The following is a 27,932-nucleotide window of genomic DNA, read 5'->3' as shown; positions in this document are numbered from 1 at the left end:
AGGTTGAATTAATTTTAAGTTTTAATTATATGTAAATAACTCGACAAATTGATTTGATTTTTATATACAGTTAATTTAAGTCGAGTCAAAGGTGTTCATATAGGTCATCAGGTCGATTTCGAGATATGTATTTCAAGTCAGTTCAATATTGAGTCTTTGTATCCACATAAATTTTTACATTATTTTAAATTTTAAAGTCGATCAGGTCGAATTCAATTTCAAGTTCAGATAAATATTATATTATCGAGCCTATTTTAAACCTCTCTGGTTCGATTTCGATCAACGGAATGAATATTGAAGAGGTCTAGTTGTTGCTCCTATTAGCAAAGCAAGCAAGCCAAGAGGTAAGGTGAGAAAAGAAGAGTAGGCTCCACAATAATTGGCATCAAATACCTTATTGGGATTCTCACTGTTTCTGAATTCCAAGATCTGCAACACTCACTACAAAACCTGAAATTTTACATTTTTATACAACAAATCTCTTCCTTCTTTCTCTCACACCAACTCATACATTCACTCTCTCTTTCTCTCTCTTCATCCACCCACCTTTTTGTTCCCTTTTCTTCTCCTCCCCCCATTGGAGGATACTCAACATACCTTCTTTCTTCACAATAAAGTTTGTGTGAGAAAATACTTTCAGATAGCAACTTAAAGTTTGAATTTTTTTTAAAAAAATTGTGGGTATTTTATTGGGTTGTGGGTATTTTTTAAAATTTGTGGGTATTTTCTGGGTGTTAATTGATAAACTACAAGCCATAAGAATCCCCAATTAGGGATTCTATTACCAGAAGTTCTTCTTTTTGCCCCCTTTTTCTAAAGGTATCTTTTCTTTTTCTCTTCCTCTCTAATTTCCCATTTATTTTGATTTTCATTGTTGTTTGTTTGATTTGTATCTTTTGAGATGTTTTTGATGATTTTCTGCTTCTGGGTTTTTCTGGGTTTTGGATTTGAAGTTGTTTAGAGCTGAATTTTTACTGGTTTTTGAACCTTTTGATCTTTTTTTACTCAATTTTTTGTGGGTTGTTCTACTTTTATGTTCATATATTTGATTTCTTTGGAAAATTAGTCTTTTAGGATATAATTTAGATTATGTTTTTAAATTTATGGTCTTATGTTTGATATCTTTGGCAATTTACAATTTTTTTTGGATTGAAATTAGATTATGTTATTCAATTTTATTGTCTTATATTTGGGTTTAATCATCTTTTTGACTTTACTATCTTAGATTCCATGGTACTGTGAGGTTATTAATCTTTGGCTGAAGTTAGTTTGCACTTTTTTGAGTATTTTTTGTTCCTAGCTTTAATTGAGATGTCTCTGTTTACTAGGTGTAGTTTTCACGCAATGTGATTATGTGACAACATAAAGTAAGGTTCTTTTTTGGTGTTGTACTTTCCAAATTTGTTGAGTGAAGGTTGAGATGGCAGCTGAGTCTAATACCAGTTTTCACCAGGAAGATTCTCTGAGCTCCGGTTTGCACCGGCATGCTATATCGTTTCAGTCGGGGGCTGTGAATAGCATGTCTGAGATGATCCCGATTGGTAATTATTATGGGATGAATGGTGGTAGTGGGAATCTAATGTTTTGTGATAATTCTAGCATCATTGGTAGTAGCAGTCCTAGCACAACACAAGGTGGGAATTCATCTGGTTCCCTGCTTTTGGATTCGGTTCCTGGGTTGAAACATGACGCGGGTCTTGCTGTGGAATGGACCGAGGAAGAACAGTTCAAATTGGAGGAAGCACTTATCAAGTTAGTATTCTGTTCTCGAGATTACTTCTAGTGGTTGAGCTTTTAAGTTTGGCATTGAATGTGTTTGTGGTTTACAATTCTAAGTATTGATTTTGTGTCAAAAACTCGTATTAATGTTAGAAATGTCGGAAAGTAGTAATTCCCAACTTTACTTAATAATGGAAGAATATCTAACTGTTTTAAATGATTAGGTTATCATGTTGATACCATGTTAATGATTTCGACATTTATGTTGGCTTCTGATAATTTCTGTTTGCTGTGCACCGGTTAATGGAATCTTATATCCTCGAATACCTTGGTATTAAGTACAATTAGGAAAACTATTGATTGATAGATGGATTTAAAAACATCTGAAATTGACAGTTTTATGCTAACCTCAGGTATAAGGATGAACCTAGTATCATGAAGTATATCAAGATTGCCGCTCTTTTGCGGGACAAAACTGTACGTGATGTTGCTCTTAGATGTCGGTGGATGACGGTGAGCTGTCCATTCTTTTTCTTGTTCTACCATTCAATCTCCCCTGGCTTTATTGAGTTGTCATGATAAATTTGTTAGCTTCTTGTGTTTTAGGCATTGATAGTTGATTTTTTTCAGTTTTAATAGAAGTATGGTATAGGTTTTCATACTGTTTAGTGCTTTCTAATCTAATAATCCCCAAAGAAATTTCAAACAATATCATATTTGTTTTTATTTCTTTTGATTATAACAGCGAAAGCCTCATATCATCTATGGTTGATAGTAACTGATTATATTATTTTGAAAATAGTAAAGATGAGAAGTTTCCATAAATCAAAGGAAAAAATTTGCTTATTGCAGTAGCAACTTTTACCCTTCTTTCAAAAACACTATGCTCATTGCCTATTCACGTGCATGTGCTTAATTTTGCCAATTCCTTTTTTGAGTGGACCTTTACCTGATGTTTACCATGAATATTAAGTCACACTTGCACGTGAGTGACATGTCTCAACTCACATGTGACCTTCAAGTTTTGACGTTGGAGACGACATTTATTAGGAAATTAAACACCTTCTCGAGGTCTTAGTGAGGTTGGGGAAGAGCTTTCATTCGTGTTGTCGGCTGCCGTAAATGCTTTTTTAAAACCACTGCTAGATCTTTCAACTACATTTATAGTATTTTTCTACTACTTAACTGCCACTAAATATCTGAAGTTGTCTCCTAAGAATTTTTTCGGGCAAAACTCGTGTCTGAAAATGACTCACAGATGATTAGAAAATTTCTGATACCTTCTTGTTCCGAACACTAGGGAAGGGCTTCACTCTTTGCTCTTCTGAGTGTGTTGCAGATTAAGTGTTCTATTGCCTTAGTTTGTTCTAATTTTTCCTTTTCTTGGTGGTGGTCCATTATGATGCTTGTTGTAATTATTGATGCAAAACTTCATAGGGCCTTGTCAGATGCAGAAGATCATATCAGAGATATCCCTTGCCCTAAGTGAGAAGAATTGGGGCAATTATTGAAGGGATCCACAATTAAGGTAATCCACTGTTATGGGTGGATATGGATATTTGTAGATTAGACTATTTTCTGCGATTGAAGGATAAGCGTGTTACATACTTGTAGGAATGAGGCTGTTATAATGCTTTTTGTCATAAGATAGAAAGTCCATTTGGATGTAAAATGTAGTACAACCAATTCATGTGATCACTGAATCACTCTAGTATCAGACTTTCAAGGTAAGAAGGAAGGAATTCAATCACAATGATGAATCGTGTAGAAAATTTAGGCTCTTTTATCTTCTCTTTCCGATTCCCCCGTAAATTGTATGGTTACTGGTTTCAGTCTTTTGGAGACTTGGGTCAAAGAGAGTCTTGGTTATTGTTGTTTTTTCCTTGGTATGATGTATGAACATAAGTACTTTAGCTTATGCCATTGAGGCTGTCAGTTTCTCGGTTAGTTAGTGAAGCAACTCATATCCTTTAATTGTTGTATATGATGTCTCATGACTATGCCTTTGAGAGATTGAAATCTGTCAATTTTGTTTTATGATCCAATTTTCCCATCTGTGGTTTTAAGGCTTTGTAAATTTGGGAAAAAAATTCTATTTGAATTTGGAGATGTACAACTAGACCAGGCTTTTCATATTTTAAATTGGAAGGCATAAAACAAAGTCGTTGTTAAACAGACCATTCTAAAACTTCCATAATGTTTCATATATGGCACACTTTCACCTACGGCCCATTCATTATTAATTTTTCTTGTAACTGAAGCTCCCTACAGGATTGTAGATAAAGACAAAGTTGAGCCATTTTCTTTGTGAGGAAGTTGCATATTCTATATACTTTAAGCTGAAGCATCTAGTTGCTCCTCATATCTTTCCTTTAGTCTCATGTTAGCATATTGTGATAGAGATGCTAGGGTTCGTTTTTTATTTTGAAAAGATAATTCAGGGTGCTAGGGTTTAAAATTATGTATAATTTAGATGAATGCGTAGGATGTGACACTACCTATCTTGGGTCAATCATCGAACATGCATTGAAGTTTGAACATTCGTGTAGAGGCGGGACTTTGGAAGAAGATATCCACTTAAAAAGATTTAGGCAGCGTGGAGTAGATAACAATTCGCTCATCTAGCAAATGATTGAAATGGTAGCCCTTGATAGGTGGTTAGAGTCCTTAGCTTTTTTGAGTCAACCCAAGTAAGCAGGGTTTTGCACTCTTCTACTCTAGTTGTTTACTGGTTTCTTCTCTAAATCTTATATTTGTTATATATGTTTCCTTGTCAATGTTTACTGGGTTTTTGTATCTTTTTGCTCCATTTCTTCTTTTTTAAGTCATTTATTTTTTCAACCAGTTCTCTTCTCTATGTTCTTTTGAGGGGGACCCTTTGTGGATTTGCTTACAACTTCATTCATTTAGAATAAGTCACATTGATCGACCATATTATAATTAAGATTTAAGAATGGTATGGATTTGTTGAGAGAACCTTTGTAGTAGTTATTTACCATTACTTACATTTTAGGAAAGATGTTTTTTTTTGCACAAATCCCAAAGCTAGGGTGACTATCATTTTGACTTTTATGACAATATTTAGTTATTTAGATACCAATACATGTAAATAGTGAGAAATCGGAAAGCTCATTCATGCTTTAAGGTTGTGATTGACAAAGATCTTAAAGTGAAGGTGGCAAGCTCATGTCTTTTATTCCATTATTTTAGACTTTTAAGTAGTTAGATCAATCTCTATTGTTTATTTCTCTGATGGAAACTCATTTATTGAGCCTTGTAGCTATAGTATTTTTGAATTCTAGTGTTTAGAAACAATTGAAGTTTGTTTATCAAAACATTGCTTTTATTTGATTCTTACATTTATGATTGTATTCTTCCACAGAGGAAGCGGAGAAAACAAGAGGAATGTCACTTGGGAAGGAAGGGAAATTACAGAAAGGTATGGTTTCCAGAGTAGATTTTAGTTGTATGCATTTCCTTTATGTTTAATTTGAAAGATTATTTTTATGATAGATTATTATATTATAGGAGACAAACATACACGAAATTTATGCGGACTTTTCATAAAACATGTTGTCTCTGCTTGCTAGTTTGTCTTGTATTTGCTACGGATAAACTGTACACTAATCATGAAACTTTTCCAGGATAAGTTTGTGGAATCTTCTTCAAAGACTAATATGCCTTCGGCTTCAATACCTAGCATGAACATGACACCATATTCTCATCAATCGAACCAAATGGACCAGAACCAGCGTGTTAAATGCCAAGGTCTTTTTTTTTTCAGCTTTTTATGGCCAATGTTTGTGCCTTGTACAAATGAAATTTAATCTTCGTTTATGTTAGACTAACCTATTTTTTCATCTTCGTTCGCCCTCAGATAATTGACTAATGTGGAAGAAAATTTGCCTATCCTTTTGTGTTGAATTATGTATGTACATAACTTTTCCAACAACGTTATCATTGCGGGTTTTAGTTTATCATATAGTATTGCTTTTGGTATCTATGGTGGCTGAAATTCTTGGGATGTCCTTGGGATAAAGGTGGTTGTTTAAGAAGGGAAGTAAGGAGTATTGATTAATACAAATCTAACATATCTCCTAATTTCATGTAGATCAATAGTTTTTGTAGTCTGCAATCAAGGGTGCTATTGCGTACTTTCAAGCCTCCTAATCCCATCTAGTTGTGGACTATGTAGTGACATTGGGTAATTCATATTTTGTGCAATGTAGCTCTGTCTCACCACAGCTTAAGTGAGTAACAATAATGTCTTGGCTTATATGGTGTGTGTGATAGGAAACAGTTTGACTATCTTATTCAACTCTTATAAAAATGACGTTTTTAACATTTAACATTCTATTTCCCCAATGCCATTAAGCGGCTCCCACCTTGGTGGGCTTTGAGAGATCGTATGTGCGCAACCTTACCCTTGTTAGTGATAACAAAGAGGTTGTTTTCGATTGACCCTTAGTAGTAAACATCATCAGCAACTTTTAAACAAATAAAAATCATGTCGATGTTGCAAAGAATTGTTGGAAATGCAGATTCCATAGGTATATTTATATACACTTGTTTTTCTGGTTAAATACTTCCTCTGGTTTCATCAATTGATCTTGTTTTGGATGTAGTTGTTTGTGTATGGTGTAAAATATATTCAAGTGAACTCTTATTTGATTCGGCTTGATGCATATTTTCATAATTTTAACTTTTTAGACTTTTTAATCATATGTATTTAAAGATATTTAGGATTAAACTTGTGCAGAAATATGTAAATTTTATTATGGACTTGGGAGTTGAGACGAAAAGTGAAGTTGGATTTCCTAGTAAATTCTTTATTTTCCACAAGCCAATTGACGTACCATCAATGAGCGTTCCTCTTTTGGAATCGAAAATGTTAATGCTTGAAATCGATTTGACTGAGTGGTTTAGACAATTCCATGACTACGATCATTGTGTTGTTGTGTCTGTGAAGTTCATCTATTCAGTTGGTTGAGCATGCAGTCTTTTTTGTTTATGTTGTAAGTTGTAACAATGATGCACGTTTCAGTTTCTGTTTTTTGATATTGAACCTTGTGCTTGTATTTTTCATTGTTCAGTGTTGACTAGCAAAGCAAAGCAGCTTTTAGAGCAGAATGTCCAAGCCTTTAATCTTATTAATAGTAACCTTTCATTGCTAAAGGTGAGCTTCTTCTTCCTGAATGTGGGGCCTTTCTTTTTTGAACTACATATTGAACACATCCGTGAAGAGTTTTTGTTGATATCTCAATATTTTGCTTTGGAAGTACTCAAGCGCACCCCCCATGGCTCCATCTTATATTGTTATCGATTTCTCCTAATTTCTTTGCCTTAAAATTTGGTGTCAATTGCTGTTCATTGGCCGCAACCTTTTTATCTCTTTTGATAAGGGTATGGCCCACCGCCGTCTAACCCTCCTCAAACCCTGGTCATAGCTTCTATGAGCGGGATATACTAGGTATGATGTCAAGGATGGTTGATAATCAGCAACATGTCAAGTGGCTCCCGCCAGGATGATGTTTGGAGGGATCGAATACTCGAATGTATGCAACTTGACCGGTATAATTACTAATAAATTTATTTGTTCAGTTGCAGAATAACATCGACCTCTTTCGTCATGCAAGAGAGAACATTAATAATGTTCATGCCATCATAAATGAGTATGTAAAATGTATTCCCATCAGTTATTAGAATACAAACTTGCCGTGTTTCTTTCTATGTTTTCATTACAATCTTTATATCACTGCAGCATGAGAGAGCTTTCCGAAAAACTTGGCCAGATGCAAGAGCTTCCAATATCCATTGATCAAAACCTTGTAGATATTGTTTTGCCACGTACAAATTCGGTAATTTCTCATATTTTTACATCATTTTTTTTTTGTAAATTTCACATCATATATCGAATTGCTTTGGGACCCCCTTCATACATCACTCACAAAGAAAGTAAGTGCTCGTTATCTGAATGACTATTTTTTCTTTGTGACCCCACTCCCCTTCGATGCCTAATACATTCATCCTTCAACCTCCATCTTTTTCGGGTGCCTTTCTCTTCACCCGTCACTCTTTTTCTGATTACATCTTGTCACTCACCATTGCTTCAACTTTTAACATCCATTGCCTCTTGCTCGTGATGTGCAAATCTCTTTAATTTGGACTCTTAAGATGTCGTAAACTTGTAATTGCTTGGCGAGTTAGCGTTTATGATCTAATTTACTTAGTATAGTATTATACGGAAACAACTATGCTTATGGGTTCTTACTGTTTTGTTTGTTTGCCCGTACTATCTCTACAAAAGTCTCGAAAAACGTTGCCATTTTAACATCAATCTCTTTCGATTTTCTTTGCTCTTGATGTGTTGTACATACATTAATTTTTTATGGAGGTCGTCTCACCATGAGACGACTTCAATTGGGTTAGCCCAAACTATTTTAAGAAAAAACTGCTTCCTGTACAAGTGGGAGTTCAGTTTTCATTGTTTTTTTTAATGTTTTTTTTTTACTAATGGGCCTTTTATGAACCCGTCTTACGGTGAGATGGTCTCATAAAAGACGGGCTGGTTGTACAATTACCGGGAACTTACATACTTGTCTTATTTGCTTTCCAGTAGATAACGACGCATAATGAATTGCAACCTAAGCTGGAATCAAGATGTTGATACAGGGCTATCATCATCAAGAGTGAACTACGACTACAGAACCTTCTGCTGTAAATTTAGTTAGGACCTTTTAACGGTTGTGTACAATTCAGTTGCATATATCGGGTGTACGACTAAAGAACACAATTTTGGAACCTTCTAGTTTACATCAAGTGTACGTGGAGTCCGTTTAATCACACAAAATATAACAGAGGTTGCTGATTACACCCTCGAAGCATCTATCAGTCCGTTCTATCTCTCGATTTGGAGCTAAACTCTGTACAGAATGATGTCGTTCAACATTAAGACGTAAAGACAAAAATAACAAGCATGGTTTTAACCCTGTTCTTACCCTCGAATAGGCCAGCCACCAGCCGCCAGCCTCCTAGGTGTCGTCGAGTATGTTTCTGTAGCTTTTGTTGGAGTATTTATCCTTTTTGCTTCTTTGTTTGAAATGATTGTGTATGATGGTTGGAGAGTAGAACTAATTGCTGTATCTGTGTAGTGTTAGCCAAACAAGGCATTGTTGTAGAAGCTATACTGATCTTTTGCTACATTGTAACCTAATTTCCCACTTTGAGTTGGCTCAAAATGTATCTATTTTGCATGGAATTGGAAGCTACCCTTTTTTAGTTGGGTTTGGAACTCTATTTTTTATGTTTGTGATGATGCAATATTTCCTTGCTACACATGTTTAACAAAAACTTATAATCGAACTCGACTTAAACCTGACTTTATAAATGCATTTGCAATTATGTGGAAATTAATAAGGACACATCACTTGATTTTCAACTAACTCAAAACACCTAATTCAACTACTCGATGACTTGAATAAACATTTATTCCTCCCTTAGAAAATATGATTACACTCAACAACGAATTTTAAATAATTATATTAAATGATCAACTTAATATAGATTTGACGATTTTAAAAATTACAGTGCTAAATATATAATGATTATATCAATCAAAATAAGTTAGGTTAAATGATACTTAGTTTAAAAAATTGGAGCTCTAAATTAGTTATTAAATTACAAGTTCAAGGATTATAGTTCCTCAAAACAATTATGGAAAAAAAAAACAATTGAGTAGCAAATAACAATGTTTCTTTAGTTATTGATATAAGAAAAGTACAATCACAATGCAAATGAAGTATTTGTTATGTATAACTAATGCTAATTATTATATATTGATTCTAATTTAGAAATTATTTTTTAAAGAATTATTTTCATTCCACGAAAGCCAATAAAAAAAACTAAGAATTTTTTTTATTTTAATTTAAAAGTAAAATTTTTATTTGATTGATTGAAAAGTCATTAATTAAAATATCTTTTTGCAATTGACCAACCAAAAATCCACAGTCAGAAAGCCAAAATAAAAATCACTTGTCTAGTGTGAGACAGTCTCACCATGAAATGGTTAAATAGACCTATTTAATTTGTTCATTTCTCTATTAATCACTTTAACCAACCAAACACTAATTTTATAACTTAATACCGTCTTTTGAAATAAAAAATAAAAAAACTAAAAATGCCATTAAATTGGGCTCATTAAAGCATCACTTAGCAAAATTTTAAAAAGAAGGGGCTTATCCGATTTCTTCTTACACTCATCTCCTGCGCTCACTCGCAGTCAAGTGTCCTTGAATTGAAGAAAGCTATGGCTACCATTGCACCAAACCTCCATTCACTCACTAACCATTCTTCAAATGTCTCAATTACTTCTTTTAATTTCAAAATTCCCATTAAAAGAACCCAAATTTCTGGGTTTTCCTTCAAAAGACCAAACATTCTTTACCCAACTCAGTTTCATGCTTCATCTGCTATTTATGCCCAGAATAGTTTCAATTTTCATGGTATGTACCTTGAAAACTGTGAGTTTTATGATTTAGTTGTTGGGTTTTTTTCGCATTTGCTAATTGGTAATTTCATTTGATATTAGGAAGATTATGAAGCTTATTTTTGTATGAATTGTTCAGTTTTACTTGATTGATTTTAATTTATAATGGTGTTGTCTTTATGGTTAATCTATTTTGAAGAGTGAATAAATGAAGTTTTAAGGATTCCTATATTGCTTTTTCACAATGACATCGAAACTATCTAAAACTCCTTGTAAACGTGAGTTATATCCTTTGAAATTGGAAAATTAGAACCTACCTAAATTGTTGAATATTTTCACCACACTTTTCTTATAGGTTCTATCGTGATATAGAGGATGATAAAACCTCCTTATTTTAGCCAAATTACTCGCATATACAAAAGTGTGTATACCAAGACTTACAACAGGGTTCTTCGAGCTTGTTATGTGGCCTTATTGGTGCCATTTAGAGTTGTCTTAGGCACGTGGTAACCTAACGAGCATTTTGATGTTACATTCTCACATTGCCATAAAAACTTTTCATAACACCAAAAAGCGTGAATTATAGCCTTATAAAGGAGGCATTTTGGATCAATCTCGGGCCTGTCTCAGAATTCTCCAAAACTTTTCCCGTACTCTTTATAGATCTTATTAGGATAATTGGGGTGATAAACTCCCTCCTTACTCTAGTCAAATTGCTCATATATAAAATAATGCATGTCCACAAAAAAATATAAAAGGGATCTTTGAGCTCATTATGTGTCCTTCTTGGTGCCATTTATATTTGTTTAAGGCTCATTGTGCCCCATTGAAGATACCTATATTGCTTTTTCACATTTACATTAAAACCTTAGAACTCCTTTAAAGCATGATTTACCCTTTGAAATGGGATAATTAGAATCTACCTTAGGCTTTAACTCAGAATTGTGGAAAACTTTTTCCACACTCTCTAATAGGTTCTAGCACTATATTTGGGATGATAAAAACCTCTTTATTTTAGCCAAATTACTCACATACAATAAGGTGTGTCTACCAAGACGTATCAAGGGGCTCTTTGAGCTTATGTTGTGGCCTTATTGGTGCCATTTAGAGTTGCCTTAGGCACGTGGTAACCTAACGAGCATTCCTATGTTACATTCTCACATTGCCATAAAAACTTTTCATAACACCAAGAAGCGTGAATTATAGCCTCATAAAGGAGGCATTTTGGATCAATCTCGGGCCTGTCTCAGTTTTCTCCAAAACTTATCCCGTACTCTTTATAGATCTTATTAGGATAATTGGGGTGATAAACTCCCTCCTTACTCTAGTCAAATTGCTCATATATAAAATAATTCGTGTCCACAAAAAAATATAAAAGGGATCTTTGAGCTCATTATGTGTCCTTCTTGGTGCCATTTATATTTGTTTAGGGCTCATTGTGCCCCATTGAAGATACCTATATTGCTTTTTCACATTTACAATAAAACTTTAGAACTCCTTTAAAGCGTGATTTACCCTTTGAAATGGGATAATTAAAATCTACCTTAGGCTTCAACTCAGAATTGTTGAAAACTTTTTCCACACTCTCTAATAGGTTCTAGCACGATATTTGGGATGATAAAAACCTCTTTATTTTAGCCAAATTACTCACATACAATAAGGTGTGTCTACCAAGACGTATCAAGGGGCTCTTTGAGCTTATGTTGTGGCCTTATTGGTGCCATTTAGAGTTGTCTTAGGCACGTGGTAACCTAACGAGCATTCTGATGTTACATTCTCACATTGCCATAAAAACTTTTCATAACACCAAAAAGCATGAATTATAGCCTTATGAAGGAGGCATTTTGGATCAATCTCGGGCCTGTCTCAGAATTCTCCAAAACTTATCCCGTACTCTTTATAGATCTTATTAGGATAATTGGGGTGATAAACTCCCTCCTTACTCTAGTCAAATTGCTCATATATAAAATAATGCGTGTCCACAAAAAAATATAAAAGGGATCTTTGAGCTCATTATGTGTCCTTCTTGGTGCCATTTATATTTGTTTAGGGCTCATTGTGCCCCATTGAAGATACCTATATTGCTTTTTCACATTTACATTAAAACTTTAGAACTCCTTTAAAGCGTGATTTACCCTTTGAAATGGGATAATTAGAATCTACCTTAGGCTTCAACTCAGAATTGTTGAAAACTTTTTCCAGACTCTCTAATAGGTTCTAGCACGATATTTGGGATGATAAAAAACCTCTTTATTTTAGCCAAATTACTCACATACAATAAGATGTGTCTACCAAGACGTATCAAGGGGCTCTTTGAGCTTATGTTGTGGCCTTATTGGTGTCATTTATAGTTTTCTTAGGCACGTGGTAACCTAACGAGCATTACTATGTTATATTCTCACATTGCCATAAAAACTTTTCATAACGCCCGAAATCGTGAACTATAGCCTTATGAAGGAGGCACATCAGATCAATCTCGGGATTGTCGCAGAATTCTCCAAAACTTATCCCGTACTCTTTATAGATCTTATTAGGATAATTGGGGTGATAAACTCCCTCCTTACTCTAGTCAAATTGCTCATATATAAAATAATGCGTGTCCAAAAAAAAATATAAAAGGGATCTTTGAGTTCATTATGTGTCCTTCTTGGTGCCATTTATATTTGTTTAGGGCTCATTGTGCCCCATTGAAGATACCTATATTGCATTTTCACATTTACATTAAAACTTTAGAACTCCTTTAAAGCGTGATTTACCCTTTGAAATGGGATAATTAGAATCTACCTTAGGCTTCAACTCAGAATTGTTGAAAACTTTTTCCACACTCTCTAATAGGTTCTAGCACGATATTTGGGATGATAAAAACCTCTTTATTTTTGCCAAATTACTCACATACAATAAGGTGTGTCTACCAAGACGTATCAAGGGGCTCTTTGAGCTTATGTTGTGGCCTTGTTGGTGCCATTTAGAGTTGTCTTAGGCACGTGGTAACCTAACGAGCATTCTGATGTTACATTCTCACATTGCCATAAAAACTTTTCATAACACCAAAAAGCATGAATTATAGCCTTATGAAGGAGGCATTTTGGATCAATCTCGGGCCTGTCTCAGAATACTCCAAAACTTATCCCGTACTCTTTATAGATCTTATTAGGATAATTGGGGTGATAAACTCCCTCCTTACTCTAGTCAAATTGCTCATATATAAAATAATGCGTGTCCACAAAAAAATATAAAAGGGATCTTTGAGCTCATTATGTGTCCTTCTTGGTGCCATTTATATTTGTTTAGGGCTCATTGTGCCCCATTGAAGATACCTATATTGCTTTTTCACATTTACACTAAAACTTTAGAACTCCTTTAAAGCGTGATTTAACCTTTGAAATGGGATAATTAGAATCTACCTTAGGCTTCAACTCAGAATTGTTGAAAACTTTTTCCAGACTCTCTAATAGGTTCTAGCACGATATTTGGGATGATAAAAACGTCTTTATCTTAGCCAAATTACTCACATACAATAAGGTGTGTCTACCAAGACGTATCAAGGGGCTCTTTGAGCTTATGTTGTGGCCTTATTGGTGTCATTTATAGTTGTCTTAGGCACGTGGTAACCTAACGAGCATTACTATGTTACATTCTCACATTGCCATAAAAGCTTTTCATAACGCCCGAAATCGTGAACTATAGCCTTATGAAGGAGGCACTTCAGATCAATCTCGGGACTGTCTCAGAATTCTCCAAAACTTATCCCGTACTCTTTATAGATCTTATTAGGATAATTGGGGTGATAAACTCCCTCCTTACTCTAGTCAAATTGCTCATATATAAAATAATGCGTGTCCACAAAAAAATATAAAAGGGATCTTTGAGCTCATTATGTGTCCTTCTTGGTGCCATTTATATTTGTTTAGGGCTCATTGTGCCCCATTAAAGATACCTATATTGCTTTTTCACATTTACATTAAAACTTTAGAACTCCTTTAAAGCGTGATTTAACCTTTGAAATGGGATAATTAGAATCTACCTTAGGCTTCAACTCAGAATTGTTGAAAACTTTTTCCACACTCTCTAATAGGTTTTAGCACGATATTTGGGATGATAAAAACCTCTTTATTTTAGCCAAATTACTCACATACAATAAGGTGTGTCTACCAAGACGTATCAAGGGGCTCTTTGAGCTTATGTTGTGGCCTTATTGGTGTCATTTATAGTTGTCTTAGGCACGTGGTAACCTAACGAGCATTCCTATGTTACATTCTCACATTGCCATAATAACTTTTCATAACGCCCGAAATCGTGAACTATAGCCTTATGAAGGAGGCACTTCAGATCAATCTCGGGCCTGTCTCAGAATTCTCCAAAACTTATCCCGTACTCTTTATAGATCTTATTAGGATAATTGGGGTGATAAACTCCCTCCTTACTCTAGTCAAATTGCTCATATATAAAATAATGCGTGTCCACAAAAAAATATAAAAGGGATCTTTGAGTTCATTATGTGTCCTTTTTGGTGCCATTTATATTTGTTTAGGGCTCATTGTGCCCCATTGAAGATACCTATATTGCATTTTCACATTTACATTAAAACTTTAGAACTCCTTTAAAGCGTGATTTACCCTTTGAAATGGGATAATTAGAATCTACCTTAGGCTTCAACTCAGAATTGTTGAAAACTTTTTCCAGACTCTCTAATAGGTTCTAGCACGATATTTGGGATGATAAAAATCCTCTTTATTTTAACCAAATTACTCACATACAATAAGGTGTGTCTACCAAGACGTATCAAGGGGCTCTTTGAGCTTATGTTGTGGCCTTATTGGTGTCATTTATAGTTGTCTTAGGCACGTGGTAACCTAACGAGCATTACTATGTTACATTCTCACATTGCCATAAAAACTTTTCATAACGCCCGAAATCGTGAACTATAGCCTTATGAAGGAGGCACTTCAGATCAATCTCGGGACTGTCTCAGAATTCTCCAAAACTTATCCCGTACTCTTTATAGATCTTATTAGGATAATTGGGGTGATAAACTCCCTCCTTACTCTAGTCAAATTGCTCATATATAAAATAATGCGTGTCCACAAAAAAATATAAATGGGATCTTTGAGCTCATTTTGTGTCCTTCTTGGTGCCATTTATATTTGTTTAGGGCTCATTGTGCCCCATTGAAGATACCTATATTGCATTTTCACATTTACATTAAAACTCTAGAACTCCTTTAAAGCGTGATTTACCCTTTGAAATGGGATAATTAGAATCTACCTTAGGCTTCAACTCATAATTGTTGAAAACTTTTTCCACACTCTCTAATAGTTTCTAGCACGATATTTGGGATGATAAAAACCTCTTTATTTTTGCCAAATTACTCACATACAATAAGGTGTGTCTACCAAGACGTATCAAGGGGCTCTTTGAGCTTATGTTGTGGCCTTATTGGTGCCATTTAGAGTTGTCTTAGGCACGTGGTAACCTAACGAGCATTCTGATGTTACATTCTCACATTGCCATAAAAACTTTTCATAACACCAAAAAGCATGAATTATAGCCTTATGAAGGAGGCATTTTGGATCAATCTCGGGCCTGTCTCAGAATTCTCCAAAACTTATCCTGTACACTTTATAGATCTTATTAGGATAATTGGGGTGATAAACTCCCTCCTTACTCTAGTCAAATTGCTCATATATAAAATAATGCGTGTCCACAAAAAAATATAAATGGGATCTTTGAGCTCATTTTGTGTCCTTCTTGGGTCCATTTATATTTGTTTAGGGCTCATTGTGCCCCATTGAAGATACCTATATTGCTTTTTCACATTTACATTAAAACTTTAGAACTCCTTTAAAGCGTGATTTACCCTTTGAAATGGGATAATTAGAATCTACCTTAGGCTTCAACTAAGAATTGTTGAAAACTTTTTCCAGACTCTCTAATAGGTTCTAGCACGATATTTGGGATGATAAAAAACCTCTTTATTTTAGCCAAATTACTCACATACAATAAGGTGTGTCTACCAAGACGTATCAAGGGGCTCTTTGAGCTTATGTTGTGGCCTTATTGGTGTCATTTATAGTTGTCTTAGGCACGTGGTAACCTAACGAGCATTACTATGTTACATTCTCACATTGCCATAAAAACTTTTCATAACGCCCGAAATCGTGAACTATAGCCTTATGAAGGAGGCACTTCAGATCAATCTCGGGCCTGTCTCAGAATTCTCCAAAACTTATCCCGTACTCTTTATAGATCTGATTAGGATAATTGGGGTGATAAACTCCCTCCTTACTCTAGTCAAATTGCTCATATATAAAATAATTCGTGTCCACAAAAAAATATAAAAGGGATCTTTGAGCTCATTATGTGTCCTTCTTGGTGCCATTTATATTTGTTTAGGGCTCATTGTGCCCCATTGAAGATACCTATATTGCTTTTTCACATTTACATTAAAACTTTAGAACTCCTTTAAAGCGTGATTTAACCTTTGAAATAGGATAATTAGAATCTACCTTAGGCTTCAACTCAGAATTGTTGAAAACTTTTTCCAGACTCTCTAATAGGTTCTAGCACGATATTTGGGATGATAAAAACGTCTTTATCTTAGCCAAATTACTCACATACAATAAGGTGTGTCTACCAAGACGTATCAAGGGGCTCTTTGAGCTTATGTTGTGGCCTTATTGGTGTCATTTATAGTTGTCTTAGGCACGTGGTAACCTAACGAGCATTACTATGTTACATTCTCACATTGCCATAAAAACCTTTCATAACACCAAAAAGCGTGAACTATAGCCTTATGAAGGAGGCACTTCAGATCAATCTCGGGCCTGTCTCAGAATTCTCCAAAACTTATCCCGTACTCTATATAGATCTGATTAGGATAATTGGGGTGATAAACTCCCTCCTTACTCTAGTCAAATTGCTCATATATAAAAAAATTCGTGTCCACAAAAAAATATAAAAGGGATCTTTGAGCTCATTATGTGTCCTTCTTGGTGCCATTTATATTTGTTTAGGGCTCATTGTGCCCCATTGAAGATACCTATATTGCTTTTTCACATTTACATTAAAACTTTAGAACTCCTTTAAAGCGTGATTTAACCTTTGAAATAGGATAATTAGAATCTACCTTAGGCTTCAACTCAGAATTGTTGAAAACTTTTTCCAGACTCTCTAATAGGTTCTAGCACGATATTTGGGATGATAAAAACGTCTTTATCTTAGCCAAATTACTCACATACAATAAGGTGTGTCTACCAAGACGTATCAAGGGGCTCTTTGAGCTTATGTTGTGGCCTTATTGGTGTCATTTATAGTTGTCTTAGGCACGTGGTAACCTAACGAGCATTACTATGTTCCATTCTCACATTGCCATAAAAACTTTTCATAACACCAAAAAGCGTGAACTATAGCCTTATGAAGGAGGCACTTCAGATCAATCTCGGGCCTGTCTCAGAATTCTCCAAAACTTATCCCGTACTCTATATAGATCTGATTAGGATAATTGGGGTGATAAACTCCCTCCTTACTCTAGTCAAATTGCTCATATATAAAATAATTCGTGTCCACAAAAAAATATAAAAGGGATCTTTGAGTTCATTATGTGTCCTTCTTGGTGCCATTTATATTTGTTTAGGGCTCATTGTGCCCCATTGAAGATACCTATATTGCTTTTTCACATTTACATTAAAACTTTAGAACTCCTTTAAAGCGTGATTTAACCTTTGAAATAGGATAATTAGAATCTACCTTAGGCTTCAACTCAGAATTGTTGAAAACTTTTTCCAGACTCTCTAATAGGTTCAAGCACGATATTTGGGATGATAAAAACCTCTTTATTTTAGCTAAATTTCTCACATACAATAAGGTGTGTCTACCAAGACGTATCAAGGGGCTCTTTGAGCTTATGTTGTGGCCTTATTGGTGCCATTTAGAGTTGCCTTAGGCACGTGGTAACCTAACGAGCATTCCTATGTTACATTCTCACATTGCCATAAAAACTTTTCATAAAACCAAAAAGCGTGAATTATAGCCTCATAAAGGAGGCATTTTGGATCAATCTCGGGCCTGTCTCAGTTTTCTCCAAAACTTATCCCGTACTCTTTATAGATCTTTCTAGGATAATTGGGGTGATAAACTCCCTCCTTACTCTAGTCAAATTGCTCATATATATAATAATGCGTGTCCACAAAAAAATATAAAAGGGATCTTTGAGCTCATTATGTGTCCTTCTTGGTGCCATTTATATTTGTTTAGGGCTCATTGTGCCCCATTGAAGATACCTATATTGCTTTTTCACATTTACATGAAAACTTTAGAACTCCTTTAAAGCGTGATTTACCCTTTGAAATGGGATAATTAGAATCTACCTTAGGCTTCAACTCAGAATTGTTGAAAACTTTTTCCAGACTCTCTAATAGGTTCTAGCACGATATTTGGGATGATAAAAAACCTCTTTATTTTAGCCAAATTACTCACATACAATAAGATGTGTCTACCAAGACGTATCAAGGGGCTCTTTGAGCTTATGTTGTGGCCTTATTGGTGTCATTTATAGTTGTCTTAGGCACGTGCTAACCTAACGAGCATTACTATGTTACATTCTCACATTGCCATAAAAACTTTTCATAACGCCCGAAATCGTGAACTATAGCCTTATGAAGGAGGCACTTCAGATCAATCTCGGGCCTGTCTCAGAATTCTCCAAAACTTATCCCGTACTCTTTATAGATCTTATTAGGATAATTGGGGTGATAAACTCCCTCCTTACTCTAGTCAAATTGCTCATATATAAAATAATGCGTGTCCACAAAAAAATATAAAAGGGTTCTTTGAGCTCATTATGTGTCCTTCTTGGTGCCATTTATATTTGTTTAGGGCTCATTGTGCCCCATTGAAGATACCTATATTGCTTTTTCACATTTACATTAAAACTTTAGAACTCCTTTAAAGCGTGATTTACCCTTTGAAATGGGATAATTAGAATCTACCTTAGGCTTCAACTCAGAATTGTTGAAAACTTTTTCCAGACTCTCTAATAGGTTCTAGCACGATATTTGGTATGATAAAAAACCCCTTTATTTTAGCCAAATTACTCACATACAATAAGATGTGTCTACCAAGACGTATCAAGGGGCTCTTTGAGCTTATGTTGTGGCCTTATTGGTGTCATTTATAGTTTTCTTAGGCACGTGGTAACCTAACGAGCATTACTATGTTATATTCTCACATTGCCATAAAAACTTTTCATAACGCCCGAAATCGTGAACTATAGCCTTATGAAGGAGGCACTTCAGATCAATCTCGGGACTGTCACAGAATTCTCCAAAACTTATCCCGTACTCTTTATAGATCTTATTAGGATAATTGGGGTGATAAACTCCCTCCTTACTCTAGTCAAATTGCTCATATATAAAATAATGCGTGTCCACAAAAAAATATAAAAGGGATCTTTGAGTTCATTATGTGTCCTTTTTGGTGCCATTTATATTTGTTTAGGGCTCATTGTGCCCCATTAAAGATACCTATATTGCATTTTCACATTTACATTAAAACTTTAGAACTCCTTTAAAGCGTGATTTACCCTTTGAAATGGGATAATTAGAATCTACCTTAGGCTTCAACTCAGAATTGTTGAAACCTTTTTCCACACTCTCTAATAGGTTCTAGCACGATATTTGGGATAATAAAAACCTCTTTATTTTTGCCAAATTACTCACATACAATAAGGTGTGTCTACCAAGACGTATCAAGGGGCTCTTTGAGCTTATGTTGTGGCCTTGTTGGTGCCATTTAGAGTTGTCTTAGGCACGTGGTAACCTAACGAGCATTACTATGTTACATTCTCACATTGCCATAAAAACTTTTCATAACGCCCGAAATCGTGAACTATAGCCTTATGAAGGAGGCACTTCAGATTAATCTCGAGCCTGTCTCAGAATTCTCCAAAACTTATCCCGTACTCTTTATAGATCTGATTAGGATAATTGGGGTGATAAACTCCCTCCTTACTCTAGTCAAATTGCTCATATATAAAATAATTCGTGTCCACAAAAAAATATAAAAGGGATCTTTGAGCTCATTATGTGTCCTTTTGGTGCCATTTATATTTGTTTAGGGCTCATTGTGCCCCATTGAAGATACCTATATTGCTTTTTCACATTTACATTAAAACTTTAGAACTCCTTTAAAGCGTAATTTAACCTTTGAAATAGGATAATTAGAATCTACCTTAGGCTTCAACTCAGAATTGTTGAAAACTTTTTCCAGACTCTCTAATAGGTCCTAGCACGATATTTGGGATGATAAAAACCTCTTTATTTTAGCCAAATTACTCACATACAATAAGGTGTGTCTACCAAGATGTATCAAGGGGCTCTTTGAGCTTATGTTGTGGCCTTATTGGTGTCATTTATAGTTGTCTTAGGCACATGGTAACCTAACGAGCATTCCTATGTTACATTCTCACATTGCCTTAAAAACTTTTCATAACGCCCGAAATCGTGAACTATAGCCTTATGAAGGAGGCACTTCAGATCAATCTCGGGCCTGTCTCAGAATTCTCCAAAACTTATCCCGTACTCTTTATAGATCTGATTAGGATAATTGGGGTGATAAACTCGCTCCTTACTCTAGTCAAATTGCGCATATATAAAATAATGCCTGTCCACAAAAAAATATAAAAGGGATCTTTGAGCTCATTATGTATCCTTCTTGGTGCCATTTATATTTGTTTAGGGCTCATTGTGCCCCATTGAAGATACCTATATTGCTTTTTCACATTTACATTAAAACTTTAGAACTCCTTTAAAGCGTGATTTATCCTTTGAAATGGGATAATTAGAATCTACCTTAGGCTTCAACTCAGAATTGTTGAAAACTTTTTCCACACTCTCTAATAGGTTCTAGCACGATATTTGGGATGATAAAAACCTCTTTGTTTTAGCCAAATTACTCACATACAATAAGGTGTGTCTACCAAGACGTATCAAGGGGCTCTTTGAGCTTATGTTGTGGCCTTATTGGTGCCATTTAGAGTTGTCTTAGGCACGTGGTAACCTAACGAGCATTCTGATGTTACATTCTCACATTGCCATAAAAACTTTTCATAACACCAAAAAGCATGAATTATAGCCTTATGATGGAGGCATTTTGGATGAATCTCGGACCTGTCTCAGAATTTTCCAAAACTTATCCCGTACTCTTTATAGATCTTATTAGGATAAGTGGGGTGATAAACTCCCTCCTTACTCTAGTCAAATTGCTCATATATAAAATAATGCGTGTCCACAAAAAAATATAAATGGGATCTTTGAGCTCATTATGTGTCCTTCTTGGTGCCATTTATATTTGTTTTGGGCTCATTGTACCCCATTGAACCTATATTGCTTTTTCACATTTAAATTAAAACTTTAGAACTCTTTTAAAGCGTGATTTACGCTTTGAAATGGGATAATTAGAATCTACCTTAGGCTTCAACTAAGAATTGTTGAAAACTTTTTACACACTCTCTAATTGGTTCTAGAACAATATTTGGGATGATAAAAACCTCTTTATTTTAGCCAAATTACTCACATACAATAAGGTGTGTCTACCAAGACGTATCAAGGGGCTCTTTGAGCTTATTTTGTGGCCTTATTGGTGTTATTTATAGTTGTCTTAGGCACGTGTTAACCTAGCGAGCATTCCTATGTTACATTCTCACATTGCCATAAAAACTTTTCATAACACCAAAAAGCATGAATTATAGCCTTATGATGGAGGCATTTTGGATGAATCTCGGACCTGTCTCAGAATTTTCCAAAACTTATCCCGTACTCTTTATAGATCTTATTAGGATAATTGGGGTGATAAACTCCCTCCTTACTCTAGTCAAATTGCTCATATATAAAATAATGCGTGTCCACAAAAAAATATAAATGGGATCTTTGAGCTCATTATGTGTCCTTCTTGGTGCCATTTATATTTGTTTAGGGCTCATTGTACCCCATTGAACCTATATTGCTTTTTCACATTTAAATTAAAACTTTAGAACTCTTTTAAAGCGTGATTTACCCTTTGAAATGGGATAATTAGAATCTACCTTAGGCTTCAACTAAGAATTGTTGAAAACTTTTTACACACTCTCTAATTGGTTCTAGAACAATATTTGGGATGATAAAAACCTCTTTATTTTAGCCAAATTACTCACATACAATAAGGTGTGTCTACCAAGACGTATCAAGGGGCTCTTTGAGCTTATTTTGTGGCCTTATTGGTGTTATTTATAGTTGTCTTAGGCACGTGTTAACCTAGCGAGCATTCCTATGTTACATTCTCACATTGCCATAAAAACTTTTCATTAAAGCCCGAAATCGTGAACTATAGCCTTATGAAGGAGGCACTTCAGATCAATCTCGGGACTGTCTTAGAATTCTCCAAAACTTATCCCGTACTCTTTATACATCTTATTAGGATAATTGGGGTGATAAACTCCCTCCTTACTCTAGTCAAATTGCTCATATATAAAATAATGCGTGTCCACAAAAAAATATAAAAGGGATTTTTGAGCTCATTATGTGTCCTTCTTGGTGCCATTTATATTTGTTTAGGGCTCATAGTTCCCCATTGAAAATGCCTATGTTGCTTTTTCACATTTACATTAAAACTTTAGAACTCCTTTAAAGCGTGATTTACCCTTTGAAATGGGATAATTAGAATCTACCTTAGGCTTCAACTCAGAATTGTTGAAAACTTTTTCCACACTCTCTAATAGGTTCTAGCACGATATTTGGGATGATAAAAATCCTCTTTATTTTAACCAAATTACTCACATACAATAAGGTGTGTCTACCAAGACGTATCAAGGGGCTCTTTGAGCTTATGTTGTGGCCTTATTGGTGTCATTTATAGTTGTCTTAGGCACGTGGTAACCTAACGAGCATTCTGATGTTACATTCTCACATTGCCATAAAAAAATTTTTCATAACGCCCGAAATCGTGAACTATAGCCTTATGAAGGAGGCACTTCAGATCAATCTCGGGACTGTCTCAGAATTCTCCAAAACTTATCCCGTACTCTTTATAGATCTTATTAGGATAATTGGGGTGATAAACTCCCTCCTTACTCTAGTCAAATTGCTCATATATAAAATAATGCGTGTCCACAAAAAAATATAAATGGGATCTTTGAGCTCATTTTGTGTCCTTCTTGGTGCCATTTATATTTGATTAGGGCTCATTGTGCCCCATTGAAGATACCTATATTGCATTTTCACATTTACATTAAAACTCTAGAACTCCTTTAAAGCGTGATTTACCCTTTGAAATGGGATAATTAGAATCTATCTTAGGCTTCAACTCAGAATTGTTGAAAACTTTTTCCACACTCTCTAATAGGTTCTAGCACGATATTTGGGATGATAAAAACCTCTTTATTTTAGCATAATTACTCACATACAATAAGGTGTGTCTACCAAGACGTATGAAGGGGCTCTTTGAGCTTATGTTGTGGCCTTATTGGTGCCATTTAGAGTTGTCTTAGGCACGTGGTAACCTAACGAGCATTCTGATGTTACATTCTCACATTGCCATAAAAACTTTTCATAACGCCCGAAATCGTGAACTATAGCCTTATGAAGGAGGCACTTCAGATCAATCTCGGGACTGTCTTAGAATTCTCCAAAACTTATCCCGTACTCTTTATAGATCTTATTAGGATAATTGGGGTGATAAACTCCCTCCTTACTCTAGTCAAATTGCTCATATATAAAATAATATGTGTCCACAAAAAAATATAAAAGGGATCTTTGAGCTCATTATGTGTCCTTCTTGGTGCCATTTATATTTGTTTAGGGCTCATTGTGCCCCATTGAAGATACCTATATTGCTTTTTCACATTTACATTAAAACTTTAGAACTCCTTTTAAGCGTGATTTACCCTTTGAAATGGGATAATTAGAATCTATCTTAGGCTTCAACTCAGAATTGTTGAAAACTTTTTCCACACTCTCTAATAGGTTCTAGCACGATATTTGGGATGATAAAAACCTCTTTATTTTAGCATAATTACTCACATACAATAAGGTGTGTCTACCAAGACGTATGAAGGGGCTCTTTGAGCTTATGTTGTGGCCTTATTGGTGCCATTTAGAGTTGTCTTAGGCACGTGGTAACCTAACGAGCATTCTGATGTTACATTCTCACATTGCCATAAAAACTTTTCATAACGCCCGAAATCGTGAACTATAGCCTTATGAAGGAGGCACTTCAGATCAATCTCGGGCCTGTCTCAGAATTCTCCAAAACTTATCCCGTACTCTTTATAGATCTTATTAGGATAATTGGGGTGATAAACTCCCTCCTTACTCTAGTCAAATTGCTCATATATAAAATAATATGTGTCCACAAAAAAATATAAAAGGGATCTTTGAGCTCATTATGTGTCCTTCTTGGTGCCATTTATATTTGTTTAGGGCTCATTGTGCCCCATTGAAGATACCTATATTGCTTTTTCACATTTACATTAAAACTTTAGAACTCCTTTTAAGCGTGATTTACCCTTTGAAATGGGATAATTAGAATCTATCTTAGGCTTCAACTCAGAATTGTTGAAAACTTTTTCCACACTCTCTAATAGGTTCTAGCACGATATTTGGGATGATAAAAACCTCTTTATTTTAGCATAATTACTCACATACAATAAGGTGTGTCTACCAAGACGTATCAAGGGGCTCTTTGAGCTTATGTTGTGGCCTTATTGGTGCCATTTAGAGTTGTCTTAGGCACGTGGTAACCTAACGAGCATTCTGATGTTACATTCTCACATTGCCATAAAAACTTTTCATAACGCCCGAAATCGTGAACTATAGCCTTATGAAGGAGGCACTTCAGATCAATCTCGGGCCTGTCTCAGAATTCTCCAAAACTTATCCCGTACTCTTTATAGATCTTATTAGGATAATTGGGGTGATAAACTCCCTCCTTACTCTAGTCAAATTGCTCATATATAAAATAATATGTGTCCACAAAAAAATATAAAAGGGATCTTTGAGCTCATTATGTGTCCTTCTTGGTGCCATTTATATTTGTTTAGGGCTCATTGTGCCCCATTGAAGATACCTATATTGCTTTTTCACATTTACATTAAAACTTTAGAACTCTTTTAAAGCGTGATTTACCCTTTGAAATGGGATAATTAGAATCTACCTTAGGCTTCAACTAAGAATTGTTGAAAACTTTTTACACACTCTCTAATTGGTTCTAGCACGATATTTGGGATGATAAAAACCTCTTTATTTTAGCAAAATTACTCACATACAATAAGGTGTGTCTACCAAGACGTATCAAGGGGCTCTTTGAGCTTATTTTGTGGCCTTATTGGTGTTATTTAGAGTTGTCTTAGGCACGTGGTAACCTAGCGAGCATTCTGATGTTACATTCTCACATTGCCATAAAAACTTTTCATAACGCCCGAAATCGTGAACTATAGCCTTATGAAGGAGGCACTTCAGATCAATCTCGGGACTGTCTTAGAATTCTCCAAAACTTATCCCGTACTCTTTATACATCTTATTAGGATAATTGGGGTGATAAACTCCGTCCTTACTCTAGTCAAATTGCTCATATATAAAATAATATGTGTCCACAAAAAAATATAAAAGGGATCTTTGAGCTCATTATGTGTCCTTCTTGGTGCCATTTATATTTGTTTAGGGCTCATTGTTCCCCATTGAAGATACCTATGTTGCTTTTTCACATTTACATTAAAACTTTAGAACTCCTTTAAAGCGTGATTTACCCTTTGAAATGGGATAATTAGAATCTACCTTAGGCTTCAACTCAGAATTGTTGAAAACTTTTTCCACACTCTCTAATAGGTTCTAGCACGATATTTGGGATGATAAAAACCTCTTTATTTTAGCATAATTACTCACATACAATAAGGTGTGTCTACCAAGACGTATGAAGGGGCTCTTTGAGCTTATGTTGTGGCCTTATTGGTGCCATTTAGAGTTGTCTTAGGCACGTGGTAACCTAACGAGCATTCTGATGTTACATTCTCACATTGCCATAAAAACTTTTCATAACGCCCGAAATCGTGAACTATAGCCTTATGAAGGAGGCACTTCAGATCAATCTCGGGCCTGTCTCAGAATTCTCCAAAACTTATCCCGTACTCTTTATAGATCTTATTAGGATAATTGGGGTGATAAACTCCCTCCTTACTCTAGTCAAATTGCTCATATATAAAATAATATGTGTCCACAAAAAAATATAAAAGGGATCTTTGAGCTCATTATGTGTCCTTCTTGGTGCCATTTATATTTGTTTAGGGCTCATTGTGCCCCATTGAAGATACCTATATTGCTTTTTCACATTTACATTAAAACTTTAGAACTCCTTTTAAGCGTGATTTACCCTTTGAAATGGGATAATTAGAATCTATCTTAGGCTTCAACTCAGAATTGTTGAAAACTTTTTCCACACTCTCTAATAGGTTCTAGCACGATATTTGGGATGATAAAAACCTCTTTATTTTAGCATAATTACTCACATACAATAAGGTGTGTCTACCAAGACGTATGAAGGGGCTCTTTGAGCTTATGTTGTGGCCTTATTGGTGCCATTTAGAGTTGTCTTAGGCACGTGGTAACCTAACGAGCATTCTGATGTTACATTCTCACATTGCCATAAAAACTTTTCATAACGCCCGAAATCGTGAACTATAGCCTTATGAAGGAGGCACTTCAGATCAATCTCGGGCCTGTCTCAGAATTCTCCAAAACTTATCCCGTACTCTTTATAGATCTTATTAGGATAATTGGGGTGATAAACTCCCTCCTTACTCTACTCAAATTGCTCATATATAAAATAATATGTGTCCACAAAAAAATATAAAAGGGATCTTTGAGCTCATTATGTGTCCTTCTTGGTGCCATTTATATTTGTTTAGGGCTCATTGTGCCCCATTGAAGATACCTATATTGCTTTTTCACATTTACATTAAAACTTTAGAACTCCTTTTAAGCGTGATTTACCCTTTGAAATGGGATAATTAGAATCTATCTTAGGCTTCAACTCAGAATTGTTGAAAACTTTTTCCACACTCTCTAATAGGTTCTAGCACGATATTTGGGATGATAAAAACCTCTTTATTTTAGCATAATTACTCACATACAATAAGGTGTGTCTACCAAGACGTATGAAGGGGCTCTTTGAGCTTATGTTGTGGCCTTATTGGTGCCATTTAGAGTTGTCTTAGGCACGTGGTAACCTAACGAGCATTCTGATGTTACATTCTCACATTGCCATAAAAACTTTTCATAACGCTCGAAATCGTGAACTATAGCCTTATGAAGCAGGCACTTCAGATCAATCTCGGGCCTGTCTCAGAATTCTCCAAAACTTATCCCGTACTCTTTATAGATCTTATTAGGATAATTGGGGTGATAAACTCCCTCCTTACTCTAGTCAAATTGCTCATATATAAAATAATATGTGTCCACAAAAAAATATAAAAGGGATCTTTGAGCTCATTATGTGTCCTTCTTGGTGCCATTTATATTTGTTTAGGGCTCATTGTGCCCCATTGAAGATACCTATATTGCTTTTTCACATTTACATTAAAACTTTAGAACTCCTTTTAAGCGTGATTTACCCTTTGAAATGGGATAATTAGAATCTATCTTAGGCTTCAACTAAGAATTGTTGAAAACTTTTTACACACTCTCTAATTGGTTCTAGCACGATA

The 27,932-nt window shown here is 35.1% G+C and overlaps 2 protein-coding genes across 10 annotated transcripts in view; both read left to right on the top strand.

Moving 5' to 3' along the window:
• The first annotated feature begins 391 nt into the window (after window positions 1-391).
• LOC130806115 (uncharacterized) lies at window positions 392-9,015 on the top strand. 7 transcript variants are annotated; one of them, XM_057671056.1, is made up of 10 exons: window positions 403-819; window positions 1,329-1,367; window positions 1,454-1,752; window positions 2,133-2,232; window positions 5,102-5,158; window positions 5,364-5,487; window positions 6,813-6,895; window positions 7,321-7,391; window positions 7,481-7,577; window positions 8,339-9,015. In XM_057671056.1, exons 3-10 carry the CDS (start codon window positions 1,520-1,522, stop codon window positions 8,384-8,386), a joined length of 813 nt encoding a protein of 270 aa, XP_057527039.1. In that variant the 5' UTR covers window positions 403-819; window positions 1,329-1,367; window positions 1,454-1,519; the 3' UTR covers window positions 8,387-9,015. The 7 variants fall into 7 exon arrangements, with proteins under 7 accessions (XP_057527035.1, XP_057527033.1, XP_057527037.1 ...); XM_057671052.1 differs by lacking the exon at window positions 1,329-1,367 and having other exon boundaries at window positions 392-819; window positions 1,415-1,752; XM_057671050.1 differs by having other exon boundaries at window positions 392-819; window positions 1,329-1,752.
• Window positions 9,016-9,910: 895 nt separating this feature from the next.
• The window catches only part of LOC130806114 (50S ribosomal protein L23, chloroplastic-like), a 39,627-nt gene continuing 21,605 nt past the window's right edge, over window positions 9,911-27,932 (top strand). Inside the window, exon 1 of one of the 3 annotated variants that reach the window (XM_057671048.1) lies at window positions 9,911-10,220. In XM_057671048.1, the coding sequence (XP_057527031.1) occupies window positions 10,025-10,220 (196 nt within the window). In that variant the 5' untranslated portion in view covers window positions 9,911-10,024. The remainder of the gene's footprint in view (window positions 10,221-27,932) is intronic. The other 2 variants (XM_057671049.1, XM_057671047.1) reach the window with 2 other exon arrangements.

The sequence above is a fragment of the Amaranthus tricolor genome, chromosome 2 (assembly GCF_026212465.1).
Source record: "Amaranthus tricolor cultivar Red isolate AtriRed21 chromosome 2, ASM2621246v1, whole genome shotgun sequence".
Lineage (NCBI taxonomy): Eukaryota > Viridiplantae > Streptophyta > Magnoliopsida > Caryophyllales > Amaranthaceae > Amaranthus > Amaranthus tricolor.
Note: the sequence above shows the minus strand (reverse complement) of the source record. Positions and strands in the feature narration are given on the sequence as shown.

What these genes read in the sequence shown, in the direction of transcription:
- LOC130806115 (XM_057671052.1), top strand. Translation starts at nt 1,421, where the DNA reads ATGGCAGCTGAGTCTAATACCAGTTTTCACCAGGAAGATTCTCTGAGC. An exon ending in GGAAGGGAAATTACAGAAAG is followed by an intron (nt 5,159 to 5,363) that starts GTATGGTTTCCA and finishes AAACTTTTCCAG; the next exon opens with GATAAGTTTGTGGAATCTTC. An exon ending in GTTCATGCCATCATAAATGA is followed by an intron (nt 7,392 to 7,480) that starts GTATGTAAAATG and finishes ATATCACTGCAG; the next exon opens with CATGAGAGAGCTTTCCGAAA.